The sequence below is a fragment of the Amaranthus tricolor genome, chromosome 1 (assembly GCF_026212465.1).
Source record: "Amaranthus tricolor cultivar Red isolate AtriRed21 chromosome 1, ASM2621246v1, whole genome shotgun sequence".
Lineage (NCBI taxonomy): Eukaryota > Viridiplantae > Streptophyta > Magnoliopsida > Caryophyllales > Amaranthaceae > Amaranthus > Amaranthus tricolor.
In genome coordinates, this window is record NC_080047.1 from 129,026 (window position 1) to 149,652 (window position 20,627).

Consider the following 20,627-nt stretch of genomic DNA (forward strand, 5'->3'; position numbering starts at 1 on the left):
AGTTACCACTTTGGCCGGTTGTAACCTCTTGGTAACCGCCTCCTTTGTGTCCATTTTGTAAGTAATATCTCACGTAACTTCCGTCCCATGATTTATTACTTACAAAACCAAAAATAACTACCTAAAATAACGAACGAAATTTTTTGATTTTATTATTGCTTACATGAAATAACTATCTAGCTAATATGGACAAAAAGGACTTAAAAGATGATGACTTTGAGCATGCATTCCACACGCCTGAAATGACTCGTAACTTGCTGAAATAACTTCCTTGTTGTCATGCCTTTGACTTGATTTCCGTCTTTTATTTGTTTTCTTCTTGAACTTGTACTTCCATACTTGCTTACGACTTTTAAAAACACTTAAAGTAACATGACATTTTAAATTAGACACTAAGACTTAAAACATAAAAGGGTCTATTCTAATAAACACAAACTAAAAACACAAACTAAAAGATAGTAATCAAAATTCAGATTTAAGACAATGCTTGACTAAGGATGATCATTGAAATGTGGATTGCTTGTTGAATGAGGGTGGTGCGCCAACATTGAAATAGCATTGTAAATAAGATTGAGTGATGGCGTGATATAATTCACACAAAAGCTGCTCTTGTATGATGTTGATGTCTTTGGATAAAACAAGCCATGAATAAAATTTCCTTCCAATTTTGAAATATCGGTGGACTTTGATTTGCATCAAAAGGAGAGATTGAAGATTTTCCAATCACGATAAGTTTGCATTTATCCCATTCCTTTAATGTTGGTAGTCATGTTTGCAACAACTCTTGATAAGATAACAAGGTCTTTTGATGGAGAAGTTTATGGTGCATATTGTTTGTTAATGACATTGTATCAGTGGACGAAACCACAGATGAAGTCAATACTAAGCTAGAAATATGCAAGCATATGTTAGAAATAAAAGAGTTTAAACTAAGTCAAAATAAGATTGAGTAAATGAAATGTCATTTTGCGAAGAGGATCATAATAGAGGTACCTTGAATCAGGAACGAAGATATGAATCTAGATCTAAAGTACAGAATTAAGATCAAATGGAGAGTTGCAACTTGCAACGTGAATAATTTGCGATTGAGTTGTGCCACTAAATTGAAGAGAAATTTCCACCGAAAAGTGCCCTTAAACCAACAATATATTGTGGGTCAAATTATTGACTTTTAGATGATATATAATTGTGGGAAGATTTGTAGTTGATAACATGTACTAAGATGGATAATTTGATATAGCCTAAAGGATATAATTCAAAATAAAGGTATAAGAATGAGTCTTGGAGTCATAAATAAGTAAGAGAAATCCATTTATGTTGGTTTAGTCCCGTGCAATTAAGAACAAAAATGCATTGATTACAGAAGTAATGATGCAATTTTGAGTAGTTTAGACAAGGAAGAGGATTGAAAAATGACATGATGAATTGGAAAACAAGCATATGCCAATGGATAGAAATTAATGGAAGATGATAATATATGTTGATAATGTTGGAATTGATTTTTTTTTTTTTTGTTAAGTGTGGCATACTATATGAGAAGATTGTGAATTATAGTCATATTGTCCTTAACATGGCTGAAAATTCAACGAATTGTAGGCTTTTCCCACCTATCTTAGTATAAATATATTAGCCCCTTACAGATTGTATAATGTTCTGCTATGTAGATTGTGTGAGGTATATTTCTGTGTTGTCATCTGAAATTTAAGCTTTCATTTTGTGTGGAAAACTGCAAATAATTTAGTGCCAACCATATTATTGATGCCATATTCTTATGTAACAAACTAACAAATTTGGTTTTCAATATATATTTGCCTCAGGCCATATTATCAGCAGATATAGTGGTGCTTATGAGTAAAGGCTGTGTAAAGTTGGTAGGAAGCCCAGCTGATTTATCATCTTGTTCGGAATATTCTGCACATACAGCACTGAGTCCATTGCTGGTTCTTAATCAAGTAAAAAGTGTAGAGTCTTGTCTTGAAACCGAAAGTAGCTCGTGCGAGGAGAAAGAATGTATTCAAATATTTGAAGAGACGGAGGAGACAATTGAACTTGAGGAAAGGAAAGAAGGCAAAGTTGAGCTGTCTGTATACAGGTCTGAAGATTTGTTCAATTTGCTTTTTGTCGTATGCTCTTTGTTTTCTGAAGAAACTTAGTGACATGTATAATGCTTTGCAACTTGACACCTTGTTTTAACCTAGTTGACCAAATGTTGATAGCTTTTTTGGGCTAAAATTTCGTGCAGAGAATATGCTGTTTTTTCTGGCTGGTTTCTTGCTTCTCTGATTCTGATCTCTGCTGTTATGATGCAAACTTCACGTAATGGGAATGATCTCTGGTTATCATATTGGGTTGATACAACAAGTGGAAGTGACAAAATGCATTATTCGCTAACCTTTTATTTGGTACTTGCTGCTTTCAACTATGATTCTAAATTCTAAATTATGAAACTACCTTTTTTCTCACACTTTTGGCCAGCTCTATCTTCTATATCATGAAACTGGCTTTCTTTTTTCTGCAAAATGATGATTTATGGAGTTATAATTGTGTACTAGCTGTCCTTTCCTGCTTATGAGCCACTAGGCAAGGCTCCGCCTTAGTAGATGTTTCAGTTAACCTTTATCTTTGTAGTGGACTTATATCAGTGATGCTGAGCTAAACAATTTGACATATTACTACTTAGTTTGACCTTTAGGGTGTGCGAGAAAGGGTTGAATATTGTGACATATGCCCAATTGTTAAAAGAATTAACCAATATGGATTCTAGATTATGTAGGAGGATATATATATATATATATATATATATATATATATATATATATATATATATATATATATATATATATATATATATATATAGGGGAGGGATCCAATAAGAAAGGTGTTAATTAGATAAAAAAAAAATCTAAGGTCATGATCGAGACAAAAAATACTTAATTGTAAAAGTTACTATGTTACACAGAAAAGATACTGTCATAAATCTTAAGAATGTTCTTAATTTATAACATAGTATCCTTTTTTGAATATATGTTGACTAACAAAAAAATCTTACTTATCCTTCTCATTTTAAAATCCTTTTTATTTTATCCTATATATATATATGGGCAAGATTAGGTGAAAACCACTAAAGTGGTGACAACTGAAAACCAGACTGAGATATACATATTGTGGCAAAAGTTATACATACTATCTTATAGGGTGCACATATTTTTGTAAAGGATAAAATTTATACTATTTACAAACTGTCATCCGAATATGTACACCTTTTAAGCATGTATGCACACCTTTTAGTAAATGTCCATTTATTTATAAAATTGCCACTAGAATATGTACACCATTTAAGACCTGTTTTCAGTTTTCACAACTTTAATTGGTTTTCACATGATCCAAATCCTTATACAACGATGACTTGTTGCTTTTCTCTGTGACCTGTGAACCTTTTTTTTACTACCTGCACACAACGCCCAAGTAAAAGACATCTAATAAAATGTATACAAGTACAGGGTGCCTTCCGCGTAGCGCTTGTTTAACGTCTGTAGCTCGACTTAGCTCAACCTAGTACAGTTAACTAGGCTCAAGTAAAATGGCTTCTCAGGTCTCAATTGGTTCTCCAAAATAATAATGTTTCACTCAGTGACCACTTAGTTTAAAAAGTTCCTCTTAATTTACTCCCACAAACTCATAAGGAAAAACCTAAATGACCCTACCATTTAGATCTCAACTTACCAGAGAAGAATTTTAGGCGAGAATTACATATCAGTACTTGGTCTCCTACCTTAAACTTTCGTCTAGTCATGCGTTGATCGTGCCACTTTTTGGTTTTGTCCTTATAAGAAGGGCACTTGCATCTAGACATACTTCATCTGGTTCATTGATGTCCAACAATCTTTTTACTCCTGCAATCTTAAGGTTGTAATTGAGGGTCTTGACTGCCCAGTAGACTCTATGCTCTAATTCTACAAGGTGACAATGTTTCACATAGATTAGTCGAAAAGGTGTAGTCCCAATAGGAGTCATTAAAAGCGGTCCTATAAGCTCATAAGGCATCATCGAGCTTTTTAGACCAGTTCCTACGATATATATGCAGTCTTTTCAAGAATAATTTTGAGCTCACGATTCGACACCTCAACTTGCTTACTAGTCTGGGTGTTAAGGTTGCCCAAGTAGTGACCAAATGTGGGAAAATAATTTTCTTGAAAAACTTGGTTTCCACCCTAATATCATTGGTCGTAGTGGCAATGGTCTCCACCCATTTGGAAACATAGTCAATTGCAATAAGTATGTATTTGTTTCCAAATGAGGAAGGATAAGGATGAAAGTTTAACATCAAAGATTTCTACTTCTAGAATGGGGTTTATGGACATGGCGTTGGTTCTAGAAAGGTTGTCAACTCGTTGGCAATGATCACACATTTTTGCATAGACATCTTTATAAAGAGTGAGCCAATAAAAACCAAACTGAAGTATTTAGCTGAGGTTTTAGAAGAAGTTGCGTGTCCACCACAAGGTAGGGCATGACAATGCTTAATAATAGAATGTACCATCTGCACAGAATGTTCATGGATCATCATAGAGTCAACGAACTCTAGGTGTGGATGGTTTCTGTTGCATGGGTTGTAATTATTAGAAAATGGATCTCCCGAAATGTAGTTTTAACATGTTGGGAATGGAGGATTGGGTGAGGGAAGGCGCACTCATTTGGCTAAAGGACTAGTTATTATGGTTAGCCATTTGGTCTCGTTGTTTCCTAATCCTTCTTAATCTTTTCGGCGTTCTTGCGATAGCTTCGATCTTCGGATCAAAATGTTCTAGAGATCACAAATAGAGGTATGGTGTGGGGGATGGGACAACACCAAAGTTATCACATAATTTAAAGAATCAAGCAAAATAAATTAGTCGTAGCTTTCCTGGCAACGGCATCAAAAACTTGGTGTGAAATTTTATTTTAACTACACGATGAATGTGTTGCTAATGAGTCGATTTCAGGTTAGCTTTGCCCAATTCTAATCATCAAGCAACACAATTCAAAAATGTATGACAAGAAATTATCTGACACTACTACTATCGAATGACTAAATTACTCAAATATATTGATAAAATAAACTATGGCAGGTAATCTGGGGTTTAAACAATGATAAAAAGAGTCTAGGATATTGGGAATACCTAAATTCTAATATAAACACAATTAATAATTAGTATCTATAGCAGTTACTTATGTGATTAAAAGTAATCTTGTCGATCTGTGTTCTTGCTATATTGATTAACTATTAGATTTAGACTCTATTAGCTCAATTCTCACACTCTCATTCTATTGACCGAATTGATAAGAATTTAACTAAAATCTACCCCAACAAAAATTACTCCTAATCTCAAATTCTTGTTATATTGATTAGGTTAACAAGTATATTTAATTCAGGGTTAATTCGACCAATTTAATCACTAAATTCTAATTTTATAGACACCTTTAATAATTTCAGTTAATATTTCGAATCTATGATCAGCCCTAATCCTAGAATAAGAAATACCACTAATCATGGAAACTAACATAAAAACAATAAATAAACACAAATTGTTGTAGGAGACAGTCTCTTTGAGAGACGCAATAGATATATGGGCTAAATAGCCTAATTAATACGAGTAAAGAGAAAATAAGAATGTGGGCTTCTTGTTTTGAGGTCGTCTCTTTGAGAGACGGTACTTCACAAAAGTAGCTGATTAATAAAACTCTACGCATGATTTAATTTTTCCTAGTAGAATATCTTGATGACATTATTTATGAACTGCATTGTCTATTCTGCAGGCTATACTGAGCATTTTTTGTCTATTGAACTCTGTCTTGACTCTAGTGAGAGCTTTTTCGTTCGCATTTGGTGGTTTACGAGCAGCAACGCGGATCCATGATTCACTGCTTTTTAAGCTTGTCCATTCACCCGTGCTTTTCTTTGATCGAACACCACGGGGAAGGATTATTAATAGGTCTTGATTTGATACTTATTTTGAAGTATTGTTATGTTTATACCTATACCCTTATATACTTTCTTTTGCAGGTTGTCTTCAGATCTTTATACAATAGACGATTCTCTTCCATTCATCCTAAACATTCTCCTTGCAAATTTTGTCGGGCTCTTGGGGGTTGCAATAGTCTTGTCATATGTACAGGTGAGTCAAAGTTGTGTTATGTAACTTATTGGAGCGTCAGTTTGTTTTCCTTAGTATGGTCAATGGTGAAATTCAACTTTACTCACAGACTAAATATGTCTACTTGTACAGATTGTTATACTGCTTCTTCTGTTGCCCTTTTGGTATATCTACAAGAAGTTGCAGGTACTTTCATGGTCCATGGTCATAACTTTTATATTTAATAGAAGTTCTATCAACACTGCCTTATTCCCATGTAAATAAAGTGTGGCGTTGATTTGTGAATTGCGATCCTGTATGGAATGTAAGTCTGTTAGGATCTAAATTTTAAGCATTATTAATGCATCACACAACCTTGTTTTATTACGACAATAGTATTACATTACCCCCGTGCCATTTACAAGGTTTCCACCTTGGTGGGGTAAGGAGGTCCAATTTATGATATCTTACCCTTGTAAACATAAGGTTATTCGATTGACCCATGGTTGCAGAAGTTTAACTTAAATCAGAAGTGCACCTGATATAATGAACCATTCTACTCTTGTCCATCATACTCCAAAATCAAAGAACTATAAATCTTCAACTCCTTTCGAAATGGACATTGATAACCCTCTTTTGACGATGTTGGAATTTGTTGAGGTTGTGTGAATCCGAAAGATGATTATCATTCAGTTTCTTCTTCATGCTCATGCAAATTAGATATTGCATACTTTGCTCTATCATGCTGGACATGGTCATTTATTGTTGAATGCTGCACAATCATTTTCTTCTTTTAATACTCCTATTACCATGCCAGTTTGTAAAACCTTTTTCTAAACACAAGTTCTCATCAAGTACCATGTTGTGTTTTCTTCTCAGTCCCGCATACTGGCATCAATGATTACATTATACAGAGTGTGGGAAGGTGTTTTAAGTAATGAACAAATTAGAAAAACTTATTAACACCTGGAATAGAGTATATTGCTACATTGCAAGGCTTTGTTGTCTGTATGCAAATGTGGTGTCATGCCTGCAACACAGAGCAATGATCATTGTAGTCTTTGTAGTTGGTTAAGCAATGATCTCTTTTGTGAAATGCTATTTAAAATCCTCAAAGCACTTCATTCACTTCATTGTGCCAATACTGCTTGATCAGTTGGGATACTTTAGCAGTGGACAGCTGTTTCCGCTGTATACTTGTTCGTTGTTAGTATTTTCTACCGTTAACGTTGAGCCAGCACTTAGATGCATTCTTTATTTTCACGACTGTGTATGATACCTGTTTTTTCAGTTTTATTACAGATCAACGTCACGTGAGTTGCGCAGGCTAGATAGTGTTTCTCGTTCCCCAATATATACATCATTCACAGAGACAATGGATGGATCATGTACAATACGAGCATTCAAGTCAGAGGTAACTGTTTTAATAGTGTGTACTCATGTTGAAATAATCTGTTACAGTGTTTTTTTTATATCGAAACTGTAGTCTATAAGGATGGAATTCTGCCAAGAATTTCAATTCCATAATTTGTGCAAAACATGTACCTCAACCTAAATGTTCTTTGTAACTTCGTTAAATCAATTTTGCTCTATGGAGAGTGATCCTCAAGTGTTGTCTTGGTGACTCATTTGGTGGACTAGTTTACTATGCTTACGTGTTATTGTTTTGGCCTCTGTCCTCTTTTTTGATGAATTTGCACTAATAGGCTGCTGATTTGAGTCTCAAGAATTGAAAAGTAACTAGAGTAGGTGTGAGTGAAAATTAAAATATGGACCTATTAAATAAAAACGTGTCATATTATTTTATTTGACAAAAATGTTATTCAATACGTATTTAAAAGCATTACGAGAAGAAAAACACAACTGATTATCAAAGACTAAAAAGACAAAAGGCTATCTTGGGACTAGGTGAACATTAATTAAAGTGGTTATTCAAGAAGCAAGTGCATTGCTTGAAACTTTACTTTTTACAACAGTACTTCTTTTCAATAAAAATTGTAGGCCCGACAAAATTTGTGGCCTGAGCAGCTGCTCATCGAACTACTTGTAATTAGCTGGGTGACTGGGTCTGGATTGGAGTCTCTAGTGGAGTCTGCAGACTGTCAGCAAAGACATACTTTAACAAACGTATATAATGGGAGGATCAAAGAGATAAGCAGATAAGCTGTCTTCTACCTGTGTGTAGCATTAGTCCTGGGAGAAATACATAATGTGTGCTGATTGAATCCTTCACCGTTTTCTGCAAAATGTTTTGATTTGTCATTGTTGAGTATTTACGATTTTAGTCATACTCAAGCTCTGTGTGTACTTGCCTAGTAAAACTGTTTCGCATGACTCTCGCCTTATTTTGCTTTTTACTATCGAAACCATGTTGCTATGTTTGCAGGATTTCTTCTTCGTGAAATTCACCAGTTATGTAGCCATGTATCAGAAAACCTCATATACTGAAATAACAGCTAGTTTGTGGCTTTCCCTGCGACTCCAGGTCCTCTCGGCGCTCCTTATGCAATTCTATATATTCTAGCAGTCTGTTAACAAAGGATTAAATTTTGGGACCAAAGGACAAATGTATCCATTTTAGTTTTCGTATACATTTCTTTTGTTGATTGACTCTTCTTATTTTAGTTGTTGGCAGCTTTTCTCATCTCATTTATAGCGCTCATGGCTATAATTGGTACCTTTGGTGAATTTCCTGTTGGTCTGGGCACACCTGGACTGGTAAGATTTTTCTTGTATTTGTAGACCAGTGGACATCATTCTGTAAGTTATACAGCTGACAGGGTAGTCTAAAATCTTCTTTCCACTAACAGGTAGGCTTGGCATTATCTTATGCTGCCCCAATTGTTTCTTTACTGGGAAGCTTTTTATCTAGCTTCACTGAGACAGAGAAGGAAATGGTTGCTGTTGAAAGAGTTCTGCAGGTTAGATGTTGTAATGAATATTAGGGGTTACCACCAAATTCAAGCTGCTTACTTATCCTCATTTCAGATTATAAGGCATTTTACCACTTAAAGAAATTTAGAATTCAGTAACATAAGAGAATCGAGTCTTGGCTTAATTGGAGCAAATACCACTTTCCCTAAGTGAGGTCCTGGGTTCGATTCTCATTGCTCCCTCCCCTTCTCTCAGCCTACCCTGTGTTCCAACAAAAAAAGAATTAAGTTACATTAGGAAAACTCATAAAAGTACAGTTAATAATGAAAATGGCATACTATAGTGAAAATTTATATATGAAGTAACCCGGAATATTATTTTGATGTTAATATGTACTTGTAATGTTCCTTTGAATTGATATTGATTTTTTTAATTATTTTTTATAAACTTCCTTTGATATTTTTATGAAACAATTTTTTTGTTCAAAATTTTGGAAAAATATGTATGCTTAAATGCTTTATTTTTTTTGAAACATCTGGAGTAAGATTTAAATGCTCAAATCTGGCTCTTTCATATAATTCTGAACCGTGCTGTAATTTTTCTTAATATATCTATTTGTTTTCAAAGTACATGGATATTCCTCAAGAAGATTCCTGTGGAGCTCTAGCCATACCCAAAGATTGGCCTTCTCAAGGACAGATTGAATTTCAGAATGTGGTTCTCAGATATTTACCTTCACTTCCTCCAGCATTGTGCAACATATCTTTTACCATTACAGGAGGGTCTCAGGTAAACATGTCTTTCCTCTTAACATTTGGTTGGAGGCTTAGAGCCTACTGTCCATACATTTAGTTATTTGGATTACGTATGCTTTCTAGTGGACAAGTTTGTGACCATTATGTAGGTTGGAATCATTGGAAGAACTGGTGCTGGAAAATCTAGTATTTTGAATGCCCTTTTCCGTCTGAGCCCAATATGTGAAGGTTGCATAGTTGTTGATGGTGTAAATATAATTCTGGTTTCCGCAAGAGATCTTCGCTCAAGATTTGCTGTTGTTCCTCAAAGTCCTTTCTTATTTCAAGGATCGGTGAGGTAATGTTTGAATGTAACTTCTAATGATGTTTATATCTACTCTCTTTTTTACACTGGCCACTTTGCTTTTCATTTTTCCTCATATTTGGAAGTCATAATGCAATGTATTACACATTTTTATGTCAAAACTGTCGAAGTTTCATTGTTGTGGTCAAATGATTCCATTTTTCTTATTCAAATGGAATTTTAATGCCATGGTACTTCTTCAAGGAACTAATTTAATCATTGTTGATGTTGCATATATAGAGAAAATTTAGATCCTTTCCAGGTGAATAATGATGTGAAGCTCTGGGAAGTTCTGGAGAAATGCCACCTGAAGGAAGAGATTGAAGCATTGGGCGGGCTGGATATTCAAATAAAGGATTCTGAAGCTTCATTCTCTGTTGGCCAACGACAACTGCTTTGCCTTGCAAGAGCATTTTTGAAGTCTTCAAAGGTTCGCTTTGTTGAGTTGAGCCACTGCGTAGTTCAAAATATAGTTAAACTACTAATATGAATATCTATTATGATCATACAAGCTAGTGTTGGTGCTCTTCACTTCTTTGTCATGTCAACCTGGAGTTTTTTCCCAAGTTAATGAGTGGGAGATTGAACACACCTATCAACGTGACATATTGTGGGGTTTTGATGTTTCAGGTGTTGTGCTTGGATGAATGCACAGCTAATATTGATATTCCAACAGCTTCAATACTACAAGACGTCATATCCAGTGAATGCCAAGGACTGACTGTTATCACTATTGCTCACCGCATTTCAACTGTGCTGAACATGGATAATATTTTAGTTCTTGAAAAAGGAAGTCTGGTATGTTCATATTCTCTCCGATATTTTGAAACACATGTTGTAGTCTATTCCCCAACCTAGCTATGCTGTATATATGACTACGTAGTATTATAAATTGTATAGTCTGTTTAGATTGGGAACCTAGGTATGCTGTGTTCATGTGTATATTTTCGTGTGAAGTGTGAAACCGCTCACTAGAGTATATATCCATATTGATTTGCTTGCACTGTCAACATGGAATGGTGCATAGTAACACATATTTTTACCAGCAAAAGCCTCTTGCCCATCTATGTCCACAGCTCTTTGGATTCATCTTCCTAAAATAAGAAAATGAGAACTTGCCCTTTTCTGTAAACTGAAACAATCTCCGTGGCTTGAGTATTTTTGGGTTTGGTCTTGAAGTTCGTGTAATTTGATGTAGAATCTGATGTGAATTTCTATGGTGATGCATATCAGCTCACACATGATTCATTAATCTTTATTACTAATTAGTAATTACCTATCTTGGACATTCATTTAGGACCTGTTTTGTCAAATTTTACCCAAAATTTACCATAGGTCCCTCATTGTTTCCTTATCAATTGATAAAATAGTGTGGGAATTCCGAACTTGCCCCTGCTTTTCCATTTTCTTCGTCACTTTTTCTTTACCTGCCCAGCTCTGTTGTAGCTCATAGCATCATACAAGTAAATCTTTACTAGTGTGAAATTTTTAGATCCTTGACTCTAGTAAATTCTGTTTGTTGAATCAAAGGTCGAACAAGGAAATCCACAGATTCTGCTTCAAGATGACCTCTCAAAATTTGCAGGCTTCACAAGAGCTACATTAATGTAGAAAACTAGTGATGGAACCAAACTACCAATACTGTGGACAGGTTGAATATTCGCCGTTGTCAGCTAATTAGTAACTAGACGCAGCTTATTACCTTTGCTAATTTGGGGATCGAGCATTTTGCACTTGGTTCTTGCTGATCCTGTAAACTACGTATTGCTCTAGTTTGAGATGTGTACAAGTTGATAGATTTCCTAATCAGCTTAAATGACTTTGTGGATGTATAGAAGTGGCCATTACACCTCTGTAGTATGTATATTTCCATATTTCTTCTGTTCTGTAGTGAAGTATTTTTTTTATTAATTTAGTTGTAATTTTGATGATTTCTAGCTTCTAATGAACATTTGGCATTTGTACTAACAGTGAGTCATTAATATCCCAGTTAAGAGCACTTATTAGTTGTGTTCATCGAATAAATCATCAAAATCCTTAAGAGCTTTTTGATCCAATTTTGGCCTTAATTCAATAGTGCGCTCCTAGCGCTTAGATGGTTAAGTCCTTTTTAACGTAACATATATAAATTGCCAATTGAAATTAGATTCGATTTTTTTAATCTTATTACATTACTAGTATAAAATATCGTGTAATACATAAACTTTTTAGTAAAAAATATATAAATAAATATAATTTTAAAGATATGTAATAATAATCACACTATATACTAAATTTGAAGTGTATATATATATATATATATATATATATATATATATATATATATATATATATATATATATATATATATATATATATATATATATAAGGGAAGGATCCAATAAGAAGGTCGTTGAAATGAGAAGGATAAGAAGCATTATACACCCTTGATTTCAATCAGATAAAAAAATCTAAGATCACGATTGAGACAAAAACATAAAATTACAAAACTCACTATATTTCACAAACTAGTAATTATTGATCCAAAAACACAAAATTATCATTAGTTATTGAATATAACACTTTGACAATCTCAACATGATCCAAAATTCATCAAAATGCCAAAATAAGTTGGACCTGTTTGATTTGATACTGTATCAGTAGGGTCCATGGATTCGAATTTGGGTCCTGCAAATTTAGACCCGCGGATCCAGATCGGGTCCATCTGGATTCGGTCTAGATCCAACCCATTGCTATCCATATATATATATATATATATATATATATATATATATATATATATATATATATATATATATATATATATATATATATATATATATATATATATATATATATATATATATATATAATATGCTTAATACATCAAGTGTCATAGTCTTAGTAATAATAATAATAATAATAATAATAATAATAATAATAATAATAATAATAATAATAATAATAATAATAATAATTTTTTGGAAACTAATAATTACTATTAATTGGCTTGGCACATATTCTTTAAATTTGATTTTATTGATCGACTAATCAAAAACATGATTTGTGCTTAATTACTGATATAGCTATAAACTTACATATATAAAATATAACACATATAATTATATTTTAAAACACACAAAAATATAGTAACAATAAATTGATAAACATACTTGACATTTTTAGATAATTTTTTTCCATACCAACGAAACTGTATTGCTTTGTGCTTATTTTGATTGGGATCATTTCTATTTATAGGCGAAAATTTCCAATATAATAATTCAAATTTTCGTGTTTTCTCGCTTATATTATTTAGCAATAAATTTGGCAACAAAAACATATACAACATTTAGTTTCTAAAATTTAAATTTGACTTTTTTACGCCTAAAATATTGGCGACAAAATCGACTATAAAAAGTTATGTCTCTTGGTGACAAACTTGGCAATAAGAATCGTTTGTTCTATGTTGGTGGCAGACCTGCTTGTCGCCATTTTGGCAACATATTTATTGCCAAATTTTTTTTAGTGTTGATTTATAAATGAAATAATATTTTTGATCCTTTTAAGTTTCCACCTACACGTAGTTAATTAGCCTCTTCATTGATTATGAAAAAAAGCCTTAACTTTTATTTGATGCAAATTAGGCCCATGGTTTCAAATTGTGAACCTAAAACCAATCATATCATACATACTAATTGAAATTTTAGAAAATGATAAATGTTATTTTTAGGGGGGAGTCCAGACAAATGAAATTATTTTGATGGATGTATAGTTGATTATATGACGATACTTACCTTATTAGATACTGATTTTTTTATTGAAGCTAAATTAGGCAATATATATATATATATATATATATATATATATATATATAATTTATTATAGCAATTATATATACCTAACTTAGAATTCAATATATTTAATTAAAATGTCATGTATATAAAGTATTTACCATAAGTAAAACCTAAATGAAAAAAGATCATACATATATACTAATAAAAATATTAAAAAATGACAAATATTTTTATTAGGGAAGCCCAGACAAATAGACTTGAATTAGTGGATGAATAGTTGATACATGACAATATATACCTTATTTAGATTTTGATTTTTTTATTGGAGCTAAACTATACAAAATATTTATAGGATTATAACTTATTATAGCAGAGTTATATACCTAACCTAGAATTATATATTTAATTAAAATGTCATTTATATAACATAGTTACCATAAATAAAATCTAAATGAAAACAATAGATAAAACATAATTTTTAAAGCTAATTAAAATGTCATTTTAATGTCTACAATTTCCGGAGAAAAATATGTCAACAAATAACAATTGCATTTGATTTGGCAATAGAAAAAAGTTAAAGCTAAGGACTAATTTACATCAACTAAAAATCGGGGTTTGATAAAAAAAAAATTAAGAGTTTAAATAATAAGTTTGCAATACAGTTACTTAGTTAAGAATAGCATTACATATTTATGTTTGCAAACTGAAGAGCGTACTCCATAATTCGTGCATTGGATGGTTTTTTAACATTGATGTTTATAATATTAAAAACATAAATGTCAGAGACATTATGCAACAGAAACACTCAATTTTAACAGTTATATGTACAAAGTAATTCTATGATTGTGGAAATGTCAACAATAGATAATGCAGTATATTATGTTCTACTAATTTACTAAATTTAACTAATAAATAATTATTAGTCAAAGATACTTTAATGGTATATATTATCCTAGACTATTACCTTGTCTTAAAGAAATTCACTCTTAATCAAGCTGGCATCTTGGATACAAATGAGCTAATATAAGTAATTTGAGTAATAAAATATTCATGAATAATTAAATTTATAGAAGCAAATCAGCTATTATAAGCTAATTAAGCAATAAATAACCGATGAATATATTATTCGAGTGTGAAAATAGTAACCAAGATTAGTCTGAGTGCAGGCAACTAACAATATATTGAATGTTATCTTCTCTGCAAGATATCCACCTACTTGCGGTATCTGGACCCTGGACCCTGGACCCTGGACCCTGGACCCTAGAGGTGATATATTTTTCTTTCCTCTTATTGGAGATAAGTCCCTTTCCATTCAAACATTTATTGGACTTATTAACAATTTTAACTCATTAAATATATATATATATATATATATATATATATATATATATATATATATATATATATATATATATATATATATATGGAACCTATAAATAACCTAAATGTATAATATTTATTGGGAAAACAATTTATTATCAAGCCTCTTTTTTTTTTTAAAAAAAAAAAGGATATACTCTTGTTTAAATAGAGTGATTGATGATATATATAGAGGTATGTAGCGAGTAGGAAATTTATTGTGTTCGCTAATGAATTCATATTTCTTCTGTTAATTATTAATTTTGTTAAGAATTTGTGTAGGTTTATTGCACAGTAATTTAAAATGAAGATAGAACGAAGAACAAGCAATGTGGCGTTGTTTTTAGCATCTTGGTTCATAGTTGAAGGTAAGATTAATTGTTGATCATAATTAAGACTCAAATTCATCAACCACATGATATCTGCTTAGGTAAATTTATTGGAATCATATTATAATTTGCATAGTTAAGAGTCGTCGTAATAACTTTTAAGTTTTGTCATGTGAGTACTCTTATTAAGTTCTTATTGCCCTAATGCTTTTTTATAGATAATATTTGCAAAATATTAAGATTAAATGATTTTATTTTTATAATTATTTGCCTATTAGAATACCATCGGTTGCTCAACTGCTAATATGTACATTACTGTTATTAAGAGTTTAGACTTATTCAAATGGTCACTAAGGTTTTGGTTGTTATTTTCCGTCCAATTATTTTTCGGTCAAATCATTTTTTAGTTCTTTTGAATTTTTTATTTTAATGGCTCAAACCTTTTATATATATATATTTTATTTTCTTATGATCAAATTTTTTTAATATAAACCACATAAAATAAATTTATTTTATATTACTTTCTATTCTATAATAATGATACTAATATTTCAACGAATAAATATTGATCTAAAGCAAAAAATTAACTAAAAATATAGTTAAAACCGGTCAAATTAATTGAGTTGTAGTCGAATTTAACCCACCTCTTTGGATTCCCAAATTGGATTAATACTGGGTTACAAGTTAATTTTTGGAATTCTAATATGCTAACTTTAAGACAACTTTCAAGGAAATTAAATTTTAAATTGAATACCAAAATTTTTGAAATTAAATTAATTTATTGGTTGAAGAGTTATTGGTCATCTACAGAAGAATAAACAACACATATACATCATTCTAATACCATAATGGTTCTTTCAATTGATTGATATACCTTTCTATACGGGGCCTTTAAATTGATTTCCAGACTTATTATGGAGATTTTAGTAAATAAAGGTAGTATATAAGGTTAACGAATTGATTTCTATACGGGGCCTTTAAATTGATTTTAGTTTTTATTTATTTTACTATTATTTTTTTGTTTTTTTTGTGGTGATTTACAAATCATGGTGATTGATTAGGAATTTTTAAAGCTTATTTAATCCAATAGCTTATCGGTGGTCTAATACCAGTGAAAAAGTTGTATTTATAGAAAGTGAAAAATGTAAAATGAGATGAAAATATAAATTAGAAAAAAGTTAAAGAAAGAGTAAATAAAAATATACAAATTTTATACGTGGAACCAAAAGGAAAATATAGAATACTAATATAAACCTTGTGTAATGCATGAATTTCTTAGTAAGAAAATATATGTATAAATGTATTTTTCAAAGATATGTATTGATAATCACACTATATACTAAATATGAAGTAATAATCATCATTAAAATATATAAATGACATTGTTTATATAATTCTATGCTGTAAAAATTTTTAACTGATTAATTTTATAAAAATATTCAAATTATTTAGTTTATACGCCTTTTAGTTATCTTACACGTATATCTACGTCTCTTTATTTTCCTCGAGTTGGAGGACTCCTTTGGTCGCGCTCTCCTTTATGGGTATAAGTTGCCGCTGTCTTTTCCTCCCAAACCCTGTCCTTAGTTTTTTATGAGTGGGAGACACTGGCTTGGATGATGATGATTATTCAAATTATTTAGTTTACAAAAATGGTAAATCACTTAGTTGTTAAAAGGGTTATAAATAACATGTTGGTTAATTTTATTTGCCATTAATTAAAACAATATCAATCAATAAAATTCTTCTATCTAAGAGGCTTATAAAAAGATGCCACGTGAAATTTTAGAATGGAGTTTCATGATTCTTATGCATACCCTTAAATAATGACAATAATTTGGCTTTTCGGCATTGCAGGATACGCAAATGCTTTATATGATTACACTGCCGCTATTGATGTAAGTACTTTTCATATGTTGCAAAATAACTATATTTGCTTTAAAAAACTCATGCACATTTACGCGTAATAATATTATAAAAATAATTTAATATTCTTATATGGTGATCTTTGTTGGACAAAGCTAATGTCAACAACTTAGTATTTTGCAGAAGTTAGATTTCAATTGAACATAAGAACTAATTGAATTGTTATAATACCTCTTAAGTTCGATGACGCAAAGTATACATTTATTGAAAGATATAATTAGAAGGTTGGGAACATTAAGACCCTCGCCTCTAAAAAATAAGAAATATATATATATATATATATATATATATATATTTGCAAGTTTTAAAAATGGAACATGTTAGAAGAGAAAGAAAAAACTCTCACTCCCTAGGCTAACAATGAGTTTTCAATTTGTTATACATTAGTATTTGTAGCCATAAAAAGCCTCAAAAGTCTCAAATTCTATGTAAATTGATTATCCTAATAACAATACTTTTAAAAAAGAGTAAATGATATTTTTCAGTGTGCAGCAAATCCTAATAAGCCACAATATAATGGAGGAATCATAGTGAACCCAGAAATGAATGATGGGTTGAATGGGTGGACAAGTGATGGAGAACTGAAAGTATCACAAACAAGATCAAACAACTTCATCGTAGCTCATGGCAGTGTATCACATAAAGTGTTGTTAGAAAAGGCCAAATTTTACACATTTTCTGGTTAGTATAAGTATATACTTCCCTTTGAGGGCTCAATTTCCTTTATTTATTCTCAGTTGAAATAATTTATTTTTTTGAAAGCTTGGATACAAGTAGGTGGAGGTGGAAGGATGAATTTAGTAGTAATGGCAATTTTTAAGACAAATGAAGGGTACAAGTCAGCTGGTTCAGTTGTTGCTCAAGTTGGGTGTTGGTCTATGCTTAAGGGTGGCATCACCGTTGAGTCTTTGTCTTCTGGTCCTGCTCAATTATATTTTCAAGTAACAATTTATTCATTCAGATACAACAACATATTTATTTTATGTATCTTAATTAATTAATTAATTAATTTTCAAAATTGTTATTGTTTTCAGAGCAATGACACATCTGCTGAAATATGGGTTGATAGCGTTTCATTACAACCTTTCACCCAAGACGAATGGAGATCTCACCAATATCAAAGCATTGCCAAGGTAGACAACAAATAAAACAGGGTCGATCCAGTGCAAGAACTAATTTAATTAATTGATTGATTTGCTATATAATTTTTGTTAGGTTAGAAAAGGAAAGGTGAAATTCCAAGTTGTGGACTCCAAAGGTAGAGCAATAGCCAATGCAAATATGTCGATCAAACAAAACAAAGCAAATTTCCCATTCGGAGCATCAATGAACTACAACATAGTGAATAATGCAGCCTACCAAAAGTGGTTCACATCAAGGTTTACGGTAACTACATTTGAGAACGAGATGAAGTGGTATACCACAGAGAGCACTCCAGGTAAAGAAGATTACTCTGAAGCTGATGCCATGATTAGCTTCACTAACCAACATGGCATACAAGTTCGTGGTCATAATATTTTTTGGGACGATCCTAAATACCAACTTGGATGGGTTAATAATCTTCCTCCGGATCAACTCAAAGCTGCTGCTGATAGGAGATTAAACTCAATAGTATCCAGGTATGGGAAGAATGTGATAGCTTGGGATGTTAACAACGAAAACTTGCATTTTAACTATTTCGAGACCAAGCTTGGCCCAACTATCACTGATGTTTTCTTCCAAAAAACATCCCAACTCAATCCCCAAACTAGATTGTTTATGAATGAGTACAATACAATTGAGGATGAAGCTGATACTTCATCTTCACCTTCTAAGTACATTCAAAAGATAAAAGAGATACAAGGCTTTGTTGGATCTGGTGGTGGACTTAAACTTGGAATCGGGCTTGAGGGTCATTTTGCAACCCCAAACATTGCTTATGTGAGATCAGCTATTGATATGCTTGCTGCAACTAATGTGCCTATTTGGGTCACTGAGCTGGATGTTCAAGCTGGCCCTAATCAGGTACGTACGTACATACGATTACAACTCTCAAGTATGATCGATCTACTTAATTTCCATATCATTATATAGATTAATTGATGATATTGATCGTATGTATGTATAATAGGCATCTTACTTTGAGCAAATACTTAGGGAAGTACATTCCCACCCAGGAGTAGAAGGCATAGTGATATGGGGACCATGGTCACCCCAAGGCAAATGTTACCAAATGTGTTTGGTAAATCCCAACTTTGAAAATCTGCCCCCAGGAGATGTTGTTGACAAGCTATTGGGAGAATGGGGTCGCCATACCCAAACCCAAAGCCATAGGGAGGTTGTAGTTGCCACAGATGCCGATGGTTTTGTCGACATCTCCCTCTTTCATGGTGATTATCAACTCAACGTCTTTCAACAAAAAGCTGATGCTGATGCTGATGCTGATGCACCCACATTGGAAGATCAATCTTCTTCTTCCATTTCACACAGTTTTAGCGTCGATGCTCACTCATCGCCTCTAACGTTTAAGATCATTCTTCCATTCTAACTTATTTTTAACTTTTTAAAAAATTAATACATGTAATTTATTAATTTAGATCCTTAGATTTTATTGTATTGAGAACAAAATTAAACTTTAATAAATACTTCATACTACTATATATTAAATTACAAAGGTTACAATCTAATAATTACATATTAAAGCAGATCAGTCTCATTCATCATTGAACGTCAGATGGTTTGATTTTTCATTTTTTATTTTGGTTGATAGAATATAACTTGGTGTAAATATAACTTTCTAAATTATCAGAATTTAGCATATCTCATAAATTCACGTGGAAAAACTCTCAATCAGTGCCATCTGAAAATTTTCAATCTTTTTAATATATAGTATTGTGATTGGTGTGACTTGAGTACACATTTGATGAGGTGCATTCATGTGTGACCTTTGGGATGGAATCCCATGAATGTGTTAATGTGGGTATATTAAATTAAGTTTTGATGATTAATTTATGATGGTGATTAAGTATGGATTAATAAGGTAATGAAGTGTGAGAGTTATGAGAGTTAATGAAGAAGTGCAAAGGGCTCATAGGATGCTGTTTTTTGACTCTTTAAGTACTTAGGGATGTTTCATTATCATTTAATCATAGCTTTAATATACTTAATGTAACTTA

General features: G+C 31.9%; 2 protein-coding genes across 6 annotated transcripts in view; both read left to right on the forward strand.

Moving 5' to 3' along the window:
- LOC130818451 (ABC transporter C family member 13) overlaps positions 1-12,110 on the forward strand; it is a 32,730-nt gene extending 20,620 nt beyond the window's left edge. For all 5 annotated transcript variants that reach the window (XM_057684623.1, XM_057684629.1, XM_057684633.1 and 2 more), the window contains 14 exons: positions 1,818-2,092; positions 2,243-2,402; positions 5,797-5,972; positions 6,044-6,155; positions 6,267-6,320; positions 7,405-7,527; positions 8,500-8,598; positions 8,739-8,831; positions 8,924-9,034; positions 9,615-9,776; positions 9,892-10,079; positions 10,326-10,515; positions 10,716-10,883; positions 11,616-12,110. In XM_057684623.1, the coding sequence (XP_057540606.1) occupies positions 1,818-2,092; positions 2,243-2,402; positions 5,797-5,972; positions 6,044-6,155; positions 6,267-6,320; positions 7,405-7,527; positions 8,500-8,598; positions 8,739-8,831; positions 8,924-9,034; positions 9,615-9,776; positions 9,892-10,079; positions 10,326-10,515; positions 10,716-10,883; positions 11,616-11,696 (1,992 nt within the window). In that variant the 3' untranslated portion in view covers positions 11,697-12,110. The remainder of the gene's footprint in view (positions 1-1,817; positions 2,093-2,242; positions 2,403-5,796; positions 5,973-6,043; positions 6,156-6,266; positions 6,321-7,404; positions 7,528-8,499; positions 8,599-8,738; positions 8,832-8,923; positions 9,035-9,614; positions 9,777-9,891; positions 10,080-10,325; positions 10,516-10,715; positions 10,884-11,615) is intronic.
- A 3,411-nt stretch (positions 12,111-15,521) lies between these two features.
- Positions 15,522-19,999, forward strand: LOC130823361 (endo-1,4-beta-xylanase 5-like). Its single transcript, XM_057687984.1, has 7 exons — positions 15,522-15,585; positions 17,404-17,444; positions 17,958-18,153; positions 18,235-18,413; positions 18,507-18,605; positions 18,688-19,476; positions 19,583-19,999. The coding sequence occupies exons 1-7, from the start codon at positions 15,522-15,524 to the stop codon at positions 19,997-19,999; spliced, it is 1,785 nt and encodes a 594-aa protein (XP_057543967.1).
- Positions 20,000-20,627: the final 628 nt, after the last annotated feature.